Source organism: Phytophthora infestans, genomic scaffold (genome assembly GCF_000142945.1).
Source record: "Phytophthora infestans T30-4 supercont1.35 genomic scaffold, whole genome shotgun sequence".
Classification (NCBI taxonomy): domain Eukaryota; phylum Oomycota; class Peronosporomycetes; order Peronosporales; family Peronosporaceae; genus Phytophthora; species Phytophthora infestans.
Genome location: NW_003303724.1, coordinates 1,041,081 through 1,053,585, shown reverse-complemented (window position 1 = coordinate 1,053,585; position 12,505 = coordinate 1,041,081). Strand labels below are relative to the sequence as shown.

Below are 12,505 nucleotides of genomic sequence, written 5' to 3'. Positions count from 1 at the left end.
ATTTACAATCAGTCATGAATCGTATATTGGTCGAACCACTTCAAGAAAAATCTGGTGGATTGCAGCTCCATGTGAAAGCTCTTCGCGGAGAGCTTCAAACTCGGGGACATTTACCACGCCTTGCAAACGATCCTCGAGAATACATATGCAGTGTAGTCTGAAATTTACAGCGACCCATGACGTTGCGCAGCACATCATGTACAACTTGAAGTGGTACTTTCCACCGGGTTTACGAGGGTTGTAAACGATAAAGTGGCGTCCGAATCGACTTCTACAGGCAACACTCGCTTCATCCAAAGCAACATTTGGACCAAGCTCAACATACTTCCCGCCAGTACCTTTCATAACATTCAGCAATGTGCGAATGCGGTCAGCAGGCTCTCGCATAGTCCCTTCACGGAGACGACACTTCGAAATGAAACAATTTCTTGAGCGGCATCACATGCTCCAAGTCAATACTAGTACTTCCACATATGTCTTCTTCTGCCTGGAGACTCCAGTTATTCGCTTATTCTCCCTTAACCGTAGCTTCCCATATAAAACAGTATTCCCAAATAGGTCATTAATTATTGTAACTTAAACGGTTCGCCGATGAAAAGCAACTTGTTTCCAGACGTAAAGAGGGAGATACGCAAACAATCTCGCTGAAGCCGAATGGTTGAATATGTTTCAATACTCATCCTTAAGCTTGGTTTCGGTCGCTGCATCGCCGCATGTAAAGAGATCACTAGGTTGTGCCATGTGGGCTTTTAGGTCAAATCGCATGATTCTGATCGCCTCCACCTCCGCAAAGCTTGTTGGCATCCCTTGGCATGGGCTGTAGTGTACCCATAATTCTTGAAGCTCCTTAAGGCTATCTGTAATTGCAAGCCGGTCATCATCAGTGGCCTCGCAAAGATCTTGCCAGTGTAGTGAAGTTGTAATTGCCATCTGGAGGTTGTAGCTAGCATGGCCTTTCTGTACTAGGCCGAGCGAGATATCCTCCGAATTAAATTAAAATTGAGAATCAATCCACCGCACTTGAAAGAGAAGTGTTGTCGCTTTTTTTTACGTCCGAGCGCCCCTTCTGTATTCTTGCCTGGATTCGGTTTAGGTTTCACAGTGCAACATACCCGTCCGACTATATAAGCCGCGCCAACTTTCTTGTAAACCTTGTCTCTCATCCAACTTTCTTGTAAACCTTGTCTCTCATCCAACTTTCATTAGGCAGAGAGGACGCACCCAACGTGTTTACATAAAGTGAGGGGACACACGCAACTGATGGTCTACCAGCTGGTCTGTGCGATAGTAGAGGGGATAGTGGTAGCAAACGACTTTTCAAGCGATAAATTCCTGATGTAAAAGTGTAAGAATAAACTGCTGTGGGGCGGCGGAGGCGATTGTAGCTAAGCAACCGCCACTTATCTTGTACTGTCGAAGTATTGTCGGCTGTGTTGGAGACATACTAGCACCCCGGTGGCACTTCTTGATACTGGACTTGTATTAATCTCGTCCATGGTGGGTTCCAACTGGTTGCCGATAGATGTAATCCCCCCGCGAGAGCTAGCAGTAGATGATTCTCATTTATAACTTGTAAAACAAAATTCTTGTCATAACGACAGCATAAAACTCGATGCTAAATGCTACTGATGTATGTACTTACCTGACCGACGATCCTCGATGTCCTCGTTTGCCATAGCGGCTACAATATTCATTGTAGCATCATCCGTGCTGTCAGCACTAACGTTAACTTGGTTGTGTTGCGTTGCGTCCGCTTGCATCCAATAAGTGTGTGCGCTTTAGATACACAACTAAGGTACCCATTCTCGCTATTGTCAATTACCATCACAATACTCCATTCTTCTGCGTCTGCAACCTGTTTGGCGGTGTCTAGACCTTTGCTACCCATCGTATATCCATTAAGAGTGCTTTCTTCAGCTAAAAACACCCTCCGAATTCCGCATTTGCAGCATTTGTGGCTGACATTTTGCTTTACCGCTCATTGTACGAATGATGACATGGGTGGGTGATACCTAGCGTTTAATTAGACAAAAGCAATCGGGTCAATATTTATATAAGACATAGCGACTTACGAGTGGCTGGCGATAAAGCAATTTTACGTAGATAAAAGCTAGCCGTGCTTCTTCTCCTACGAAGAAAGCTTTATCCTCCTCGCTCTTTAAATCCGATCCTGGGCGAATGCAGCGATAGAACGAGTACAGCGCATTTCTTGGGGGTCGCTTTGAGGTCCATTCTTCCTCGCGAAGCTCTTTTTAAACGGCTTTGAAGAACATCGAATTATCGAATTGAGTTGTACCCTCTGCTCCACACGCCGCTGAACCTCGCCTAGGTCTCGTGCGCTTGCTTGAGTCTACAAGTGCACTCTCTAAGCTTCGCTTGCGCCGGCCTGTCATGCTTGAAGAAATCATTCGAAGGGAGGTCCAAAGGATATATAAGGAAATGGTCCAGAACGTTTCGCTACATCGTGAACTAGTAGTAGAATACGGAAATTGTAGTAGCTTTTCCTCAACGAGATTAACAAACTTATCATAACATTTTGAGTTTTGTATAAAATTTGATATAAGTATCATTCTTTGTAGTGTATGTGTAGCATCCATAGTTGGTTCAAGTCACTTACACGCTTTGCTCTCATGAGTCGATTTGGTACCAAGCGTTGCAAGTAATGATAGTAAGCTTTGACAAAGGCTGCTGGAGCGCGTATGCAGACGTCGTTGGTGCGTTGGTGGGTTTGCTAGCCTCAAGGCTCAAAAGACGAAGCCAGGACGAAGCTCATAAATGCTTAAGTACTCCTTGATCAAACGATCGACTACTTTCACCGCAGCAACAGTGAGCGCGATGAGCGTTTCTGAGAGCAGAGCGAGAAACTAGAAAAGCGCCAGTGTTGAGCTGGATGCATTGATCTCAGTGGCGAACACTTGATGATTGCGAACAAGCACAGCAAAACATGCAAATAGATGTTGTGCCGAGCTAACATGCATGCGAGCGACAGCCACGATTTCATTGAAATTGCTGTAGTAATAATATCTTTTTTTAACAATGATTTAGCTGGGTAGTACCTTACTATCTCTTTTTAATTTTGCTAACATAACATTTACTTTCAATTGTAATATTATAGTCGTAGCGATAGTACCGTGGACAAATCAATAGGGGCATTTTGCCTCTTCGTTCGTGTAAGGGTAAAAAAAAGCTCAATAAATTCTAGGTTGACCTCGGTCATGTTCAACGTATATGTTTTGCCGCGAAGGCCATGTTCACGAAGTGACTTGGTGCTTCAAAGTCTGGATACGAACTTAATAACTCAGATACAGTAGTTTTTTTAGTGGAATTTGCGTACTTTTCTGATTTTGTTATTTGTCTCAAATGTGAAACCTCAAAGGGTTGCGATTTTAAATACATCTGAATTTTTAGATCCTATCCACATCTTGAGGCAATCACAAGCAGCTTGTAGCTATACCCTATTTAAACTCATCCTACTCCAACTGATTCAGACGATTAGTCGACAGGGGAGCAAACCGGCAGAATGTGGCTCTTAAACTAATTCCACAGTCATCGCACGCACGATTTCGACCCGAACAGGACAGGTGCAACTTGGAATCAATCATGCGCGGAATACAGTTTTTCCTACTGGCGCTGGCAAGCAATTGTAAGTGCTGATAAAACTGTCGAGACTTCATACTTGGTGATTGGATCACCTTACGAACGCGTAAACGATGGCCACCGCTATCTTACAGGAAGTACTGAGTTGGGTGACAAGGGCGAAGAGAGGGCGATCCCGACTCCCCAGCTTGGCCAATTTTCGGCTTTATTCAAGATCCCAAAGTTCGCGGACCTTTCGTTGATTAAGCAGCTCAACACCGTCCGTCCCAAACTCGGCAAGGATCAACTTTATGTAGACATTAGGGTTTGTAAGAGGAGGAAACAGAACGACTTTTGTTTAAGTGTCCACGCCTTATCTTGCAATCAATTAATAATACCCGAGAGTTGAGCAGGTAGTGCATTTACGGAAATCATTGTAAAATCGTCATAAACAGGAATTTATAAATCTTAATGCTTTTTTACTTTTTTGTGAATTAAAACTACTACAGTACACTGTATATATTTCATTTACTAATACAATAGTATTACTTTAGAGCTAAAACAAGATCGTTCAAGATTAATTAGATGCCGTCGAACTGTGAATTTACAGCTTTAAACATTGAGTACATTTTTATAAAGGTTTGACATAAAGCGAGACGCCTTTAGCGGCACAGTTATCCTCAAGAAATTAACAGTTTTTCTTGCTGATTGTGCTATGCATTTCGCACAGGGGCTGACGCTACACTAGTACATGTACTGGGTAATTCGGCAGCGGGAACCAGGTGCAGGAGTGAAGTTATCTCCATGTTTGCGTCGCAAAATGAGTGCCAAAACATTTCTCCAAGAGGAGTCGATCTTTAAGCGTAAGACGACCGTCCTACGAATGCAGGTTTCACTGAATCCATTCTGGGTCATTTCATACTTACGCCTTCATGTTTTATATAATTTTGTTGAAAAACATAGGATGTCCGTCTTACGCTAAAACGGACATCCTATGTTTAAAATTTGAATTACTTTTACTGTAATAGTTTAAATTCCTTTTAAGTACGATATTCGCCCCCCCAAATGTGTTTATTCTGTAAGAACAATATATATAATTATCGCTGTTTTTATAAAGAGTATTCACTGACTTTCTGCCATGTCGATTTCATTACGCCCGAAACGACGATAAATCTTGCGTTTCATAATTCAAAAAGCAACTCCATGCACGAACATAGAGTACGTAAATCAAGTCGCCCCGTGCGCGCTCGCCCAACCAGCCACGCTCCTCGCTAAAATTTGGCCCAAATGACCTGTCCAACGAGTCGTTGGCAACGACCAGAAAGAGCCTCGTCTGCTCTCCTCTCCATCATGCAACAAAGTGCATGACGAGTCGTAATTGACGACACGCTCCATATCGCGACGCAAATGCTGCGTGATGAGAGCCGACAACTCCTGGCGGATCGTGACACCCCAAAGCCGCGCTTTCCCAGCGACTGGTCCACACCCAGGTTGGGTGACCCAGCGTAATCTACGAGACTTAAAAGACGAATTGGCGCGTCTGTACCGCCAGGAGCAGCAGGAAATGGACACAAAGTGACTCGCTGTGTGTCCATTCCCGCTGTCAGCGACTCTAGTTCGAGCAATCACATTTTGACATGATTATGGTGCTCACAATCGTGTTTGGTGCTCACAATCGTGTTTGGTGCTCGTAATCATGTTTATCACTATAAAGATCTCTCAAAAATTTTGAGTCAAAATAGAGCAAATTATGTACCTCCAAATTCCAAAATTCAGATTAAGCTGGTTCACACTGTACATATGCAGATTGCAAGGCTATCTGGTCGCATTATGCTTTACTTACGCTTCAATTATCGACTGAAAAAATAGCTCCAATTGTTTTTCTGCTAAAAAAAAAAGTTACCTGAGTGGATTTCTGTGACCTAACAGGCTGAACTGCCAAATTAAACTGTAGATAGTTTCAGAATGAACAGAAAGAGCTCATATGTGCTAAAGAATAGAACTTGATCATTGTTTTCTTTCAAGTTGTGAAGACAGCAACTTTGTTGTTTAGACATCAAAAACCGAAAATACCTAGCGGGTGTGTCGTCGACAAATCGCTGCGCTCCTCCACTAAAAAGATTATCTCAACCTTGAGACAGCAATGCCCGGCTCGCTAGAAGGATCGGCGGTGGGCCCGCCTGCGCAAATGCGACACGGGCCTTCTTGCGACCTGGCATCCGCTCGCCCTGGTTTGTCTTCTCCGTTTTGATTTGCACTCGTATTTACCCCCTTCAGGGCGTAGTGCTCACTTTTTTAAAGTATACTATTTGCTAATGGTGCTTTCGTGTTTACTGTAACCGACGGTTATGATTGCCGTACGTCCCCATCGTGACTTCATGATGATGAACCCTCAATGTTCGTGTATTAACCACTGGACCAGTGGCCAAACGAAAGATCGCCGGCAGTCACTTGACTTTTCGCCCTCAATACCACAAGTGCCCTCGTAGCCCCATCCGACTCATGCGCAGTACATTCTACATCGTTCTTGTCGTCGCCGTCTTAGCTCGCTGCAGTGCCGTCGCAGCATTCACGAATGCCGATGAATCTCAGCTCTTGTCGAAGGTCTCTCCCGACTTCGCAGCCAGCGATATGACCAATACTGTTTCCCGGAAGAGATTTCTTCGAGTCGCAGGCCCGGAAGATGATGACTCGACGACCAATGAAGAAGATCAAGGTTTTGGCAGCATCGTTGATGTCATCAAGAGATCAGATGCCACCGAAGCCATACAGAAGTTATCGAAAGCCTCCGTCAAAAAAGTGAAACAGGCCGGCAATGCTGTCAAAGATCTTACTGAAAAAGAGAAAGAGGCCTTGAAAGCCCTCATGGCACTGAAGGATGGCAAGTAAGGGTGTCACAAAGATTCAGTGGGGACTATTAGGGAATTGATGATCCTTTTGATGTTTATTGAGCAAGGTAAACTGAAATTGGAGATCGATTTAAGCTTACGGTCAATAAAAAAGTGAATTTGCAATTTAAAATTTCTCTACTTTTGATAAAACTCATTTCTTCAAAACTACGCCTCACGTAGTCAGGTACTGGAGCATGCATCGCACTTAAATCCATGCAAAACAGTGTATGGTTGGTTGATTTCCAAATGGTACGTATGCGGAACTGATCGGATTAAAGATCAGGATTTGAGACCTGAATTATGAACAGACTGAAACCAAAGAAAAACACTTTTAAAGGGGAGAAGATGAAGCATTTACCGAGGTCTTCTGGTTGCTACACGGACATATCTACAACGTAGCACTAGTGAGTGTACTACCGTCCACTGCGGGTGTAGCAACTGCCTCCGATTCCTCCAGTGGAGGATCCACGTCGCTGTCAACGTCAGAGGGAATGTCCACAACCTGTGGTAGCTGAATGACCTCGCGAGGAACACGGCGGGCTCGCCCACGAGGAACATCAGCAACGCGGCGTACGTACTCAGCTGATATAGCCTTGATCACCGTCACAAATGTCGCCATTGAAGGATGCGGGGTTGGGAAACGTGTATTAAGCTCCCTGTTAAACCTCTCCAGGGGATTATTCGTTCGTGCGACCAACTCGTTGTTCATGCCGAATACGTTCCAGACATCGAGGGTATACTGCTCCAGCCAAGTGCGGTTGAAATACCCCCAAAAATCGGCCCATTTTTCAGTAGAGTAGGTCACGCCAGCTTGAGCATAGCGCAACTTGATCTCACGCTTTACCCACTTAATACCTCGCTCGATGTGAGCAGGATCAATCACCGTCAGGGTGTCTAGGACACCACGTGTCATTGCAATCAGACACTCTTCCTCCGGAATAGCATAGCGCTTCATAGCCCGTCGGAGTGCTTGTTTCAGATGAAACAAGCACCCCAACACAATTGCGTTCGGAAACTGTGTTTGTAGTGCGTCCAACAGTGGTGCTTCGAAGTCACAAACAATTTCGGCCGGTTCGAGTTGCTGGTCCGTTGATTGTACGATCAAATGAATCATATCCCCGTAGGCGTCGTTAGTACGCGAGGTGCTCAGAATGTAGAACACCGGCACGAACACTCCAGAGGCTCGGTCGTGGACCATGAACACAACGCACTGTGCGTAACCCTGTGGGACACACCGAAAAGTGCCATCCACAAACAACGTGGTACCATGATAGCGTAGTAGCGCGACCAGAGATGGATGCGCCCACCCAAGCAAGCGGGAAGGCTTGTTCAAATCGTTGCGGTTAATGGTGACGTAGTGAAACTGGAAAAAGGAAAGCTCCTCGTCTAGTGCCAATGAAAGCGGTGGAATTTCAATAGAGCCGTGAACATTGCTAGAGTAATGCGCGCTTCTTGCTCGGTGTACTCGTCGGACAACTTGTTGCTCTGACAACCCACGAACAACGTTGGGATTGTCAGCTGAGTAGAACTGGCGTCGCAGTTCTTCCCACACTTGGCGCACAGGCCAAGCGACGTGCTCAATCGCAAGAAGGTCGGCTTGAGCTTTCATCTGGTCCTCAACGTTGATGACGACGTTGGCAATGGCTTCAGTGCGGCATGTGTGCAGCTTTACAGCAGCATACGCCATCGATGCAATAGTAAACTCCAGCTTTCCTCTGCAACCTTGGTAGAGCATCTGTACACAATTTTCCTTGAGGACGACCATGCCTTTCAGTACTTATAGCCCTTGTAGAAGCATGTCGTCCGCTCACCACGTCGTGGCACAGACCCCACATCATTTGCGAGTTGCTGTCGAGCTTGCTCGAACAGCAACTCAGTGCTAACGACGTCCTCGACCGGCTCAGCTGGCTCCACTTTGCCATCCTCCGGCGCGCCCGCAGCCGGCTCAGCAGGCTCCACCTCGGCATCCACCGACGCGCCCTCGTTTGCCTCTCGATTCATCTTCTCCACTGACCAACGCACGAGCAGCCTCGAGGCTGAAGAAGTGCGTGAACTTACCAATCATTTTCAGATCCCATGTCAGATCTCCAGTAAGATAAATATCTGATCTAGAATCTGATCAGTTCCGTATACGTACCTTTTCGGAGCTAACCGTATGGTTTCGGTTACTGCTCCGTAGAGATGTTTGCAGCCCACCGCCGTTTATCATATAATAAATGCACGAGGGAGATATCCCTAGTCCTGCCGCAACAGCTTTTGCTTACGCAAGCAAAGTGATATTAACCATTTAAATCTTGGCGTCATGGAGTACGAGCATATTTATCCTGGTAGTGCTACATGAGTAGTACGTAAGGGATGAAAAATATCAAAACTTATTGGGCTGTACGTACTACTGATTAGTATTATTAATCCTTATTGGGCTGGACGTACTACTCATGTAGCACTAGGGTCCACAGAGAAGCAGGTACTGGCAATTCAAGTTTAAAATGAAGTGCTCTCATATTCTCCAGTTTCTCGTAAGTAAAAAAGTTTTTTACGGCCTTGCGCCGTACACTCAACACGTGAAATAAAGTGAAAGTTTTTTTTTCCTTAACAGCTTAGAAAGGTATATGAAGCAAATCCAAGCTGTTTTGTTTTAAGTAATAGCGACGAAGTTTTCAAATTGTTGCAGGTTTCGCATTATTCCCAGCTACAAGTGCTGCTGCGAGTAAGACGCCATAGCAAAGGGGTATGACTGAGCTTGTTGGTATTGCTGCCGGTGTCTATGTGTTGCTGAGCGTAAATTAGGAAGTGTGGACCAAGCCAAACAGGCCGTTGGTGATGATAGAGCTTCAGATAAAGTTGGCACTGTACAGTACTTCGAAGAATTTCAACCTGGTTCGTAACCAGATTGGCACACAGGGAATATCAAATTCAAGGATGACCTAAAAACTAAAAAACGTTTTGCGTCAAAATCAAAAATCAAATCTACGCCATTTTATGCCTTTATTTATGCGCAATAATGCGAAGTACTCTGTAACGTGCAGAGGCTGTATGAACGCCTTATCGCTGCAGAAGCATTGATTTTAAAGGATAACCTGACATGAATAAGTGCTCGGCTTCGAACCTCAGTGCGATGTACTGTAGTGGCTGGCCAGGGCTTTTTCGACTTTTAGACTCATTTACATTAAATGCTGGATCGTAATCGAAGCCCTACAACAAATTCAGGACCTCAGGGCCCGGTTTTTGAATACGAACCAGTGATTTGAAAATGTTTCGGATTACAAAGCCCCATACAGTACTGCACCCCGTTTTTGCCGGGGGGGGGGGTCCATATAGGATTTGAAAATAAATCATATCTTGGCGTACAAACAACAGATCATTTGGATTCAGGATCATTACATCCGAAAGCTTATCAAAGGTTCAAGGGCGCGAAAACGGGGAGCAGTACTGTACTTGCCAACTCCTCCACATACACTGGCGAACCCTGCTCTGTTGGCTTAAGTCTGGAGCCTCCAGACTCTGGACCAGACTCTGGACCTGGTCAAGAGGTGGTGGGTTTCGGATTTGCAAAATGAAATGGTACTCGGGTTGCACATCTCAAGTCGTTGATTTTGAAACCCCAACCATTATATTGTTATGAAGGCTGTGCCAAATTTCACATTACACAATTCGCATTACTATTTCCTTTAATAAGATGTACCGTACTAGCCGGCCGCCGCCGCTACGCGGCGGAGTGGCATGGTGTATTGGAGATGAGGTGACCGCAAATTTAAGTGCTTCTTGGTGTCGCGGTTTTCTGCGCATCGTCCACCCAGATCTTGGCTTCGTGTACTTAATTACTTACATTTCCGTAGTCTCATGTGGACCCGTATAATATCGTGGTTTGGAACGTTTTCGTTGCCCCGTCCTACAGGTTGGATGTTGTGTTCTTCAATGGTCCGTGCTCTTCCGTGCTCTTCCTGGCTTCGTGGCTCCCTGCTCATCCGTGGCCCACCCTGCTTAGTGGCTAAGCGCTCTCTCTTTTGGATTTATGCTCTTGCGTACACCCTTGTTTCGCAGCTTCTAGCTTTTTCTTGTTCTCAAACGATTTCTTAGGCTGCACCGGGTTCGTTGTACATAGTCTTTTGTGGCCGTTGACCTCCCATCGCAGGTACTCTAGCTAAAGGGCGCTATCCCGTGGTTTGGAGCCTTTACGCAGTCGTCTCACTACGTCGCCCGTGTATCGTGCTCTCCTGGTGAGGTTCCATCGACCGCATTATCATGCTATCGTGCAATCCCGGTGTGGTAATGCAGTCTGAGGTATTGTGCTCGCGCAGTGCATCTGCGTTGCCCGTGCTATCATGATCTCCAATGGATTTGTGCTCCACAGTGTGCAATCGTGGTCACCACAAGCGCTTCCCCAATGTACGTCGTGGCTGGCCCGCCGTCCGTGCAATCCAGTTCTAATGTACTACTGTCCTATATGGCTCGATAACCTCAGGTTCTACAATGGAATCGTTCTCTGCGACGCAATGATTTCCCGTCTATAGCTACGCGGCTGCGTTCTCCCATGTTTAGTGACATATTCTATGCTGTCGTGCTAACTTGTGGTGTTGTGGTTGGTCTGTCGACAGTACGATCGCTAGCTACCGTAGTATCGTGCTGTCGGACTCGGTGAGCTCCGGTTCTAATCTAATATCGTACTCCAATACTCGGTGATCTTCCGTTTGTGGTCTACCGCGGTTTCATGTTTGGTCGGTCGACTGTGCTCCGTGTTCTACCGTGGTGCTGCGAAGAATTGGTGTCCGTGCACTCTCATCGCTACGTGCTCTACCGTGGCTTCGAACGTGCGTGCTCTTCCGTAGCTGTGCTTTTCTGCACGCTGGGGTGTCTATTTAGTTAAAGCATTACCGTGGTCCGTACGCTCCCGTCATATTCCTGTCCTTCTGGCCTTTTTATGGCTGCGTGCTCTTCTAGCTTTCACGCTACGCATAAACATTCGTGGCTTGCATCGGCTAAGTCTTCAACCATCGTCCATGGCCTTCCGTGCTTCGTGTTGCTCTTCTATACCACCGTCTACGTAGTGTGGGTCGGTGTTTCTTCGTGTTTCGTGTTCTTGCTTAGTCACGTGCCTCCGCGTTAGCTTAATCACAAACGCTGTTCCGATTTTTTTGTACGCTACAAATCTTAAGGTCTCGCACTACGCGCGCAAATACAAAAGAAGAATATACTTTTTCCCGGAAGCAGTGTGGGGTGCAGGGGTGTGTGGAGTGGGAAGCCATAATACTCATATCTTAAAGTTTTCACATTATTCTGATATAATAACTATGCGCACTACTACTACAATAGTGGTGGTCAGACTTGCACACAGACGTCGAATTCAAAAGCATATTTCTACCAATAAAATAAACGGATCTTTGACACCCTTTGCCGACTCGAGCTCAGACGACGACGTGCCATTTGAAAGAAGGATCTCGCTGACAAGATGCCAAGAAAAGGCAAGAGAAGCAGTGTCCTCGTCGCAGTCGAGCCTTTGCTGCAATGTGCATTTGAAGCCCCCCTGGACAGTGATGGAGACTCCAGCGATGACGAGGAGGTGATGGAAGTATTGACTTTATATCGGGACCTGCACTCCAGGCGATATATTACGCCACGAACCCGTGTTCCCCGGCCGCCCTCACGCATCAGCTACTACTTAACCGGCATGAATGAAGCTGAGTTCCGCTTACACTTTCGAATGGCACCACAATTTTCTTTGCTGTCCGCGATTTCATACAAGATCGTGCTGAAATTCAATGTGTCCCAGGTAAGCAGAAAAAAATGAGTGTTGGGCTGCATTTACTTAGCTTGCTCGGAGTACTTGGGTCAACAGGCGGTCAAAGTCGATCTGCGAATTTCTTGATGGTCGGTAGCCACACCCCAGAAACCCTACTCGCTAAACGAACGATAGAAGTACTGAGCAGCTACGGATCCAGGGTAATAGCTGGGCGAGCGCTGAAGAGAGACGAGAACTTTCAGCTCGACTGGAACGCGTATCGAGCTTTCCAGGCTGTGTTGGTCTAATAGATGTAACGCTC

At 46.0% G+C, this 12,505-nt stretch overlaps 1 protein-coding gene across 1 annotated transcript; it reads left to right on the top strand.

Moving 5' to 3' along the window:
- Positions 1–6,078: 6,078 nt before the first annotated feature.
- Positions 6,079–6,465, top strand: PITG_15303 (secreted RxLR effector peptide protein, putative; the record flags this gene model as incomplete). Its single annotated transcript, XM_002898701.1, has 1 exon — positions 6,079–6,465. The coding sequence occupies one exon, from the start codon at positions 6,079–6,081 to the stop codon at positions 6,463–6,465; it is 387 nt and encodes a 128-aa protein (XP_002898747.1).
- Between the last annotated feature and the right edge of the window lie 6,040 nt (positions 6,466–12,505).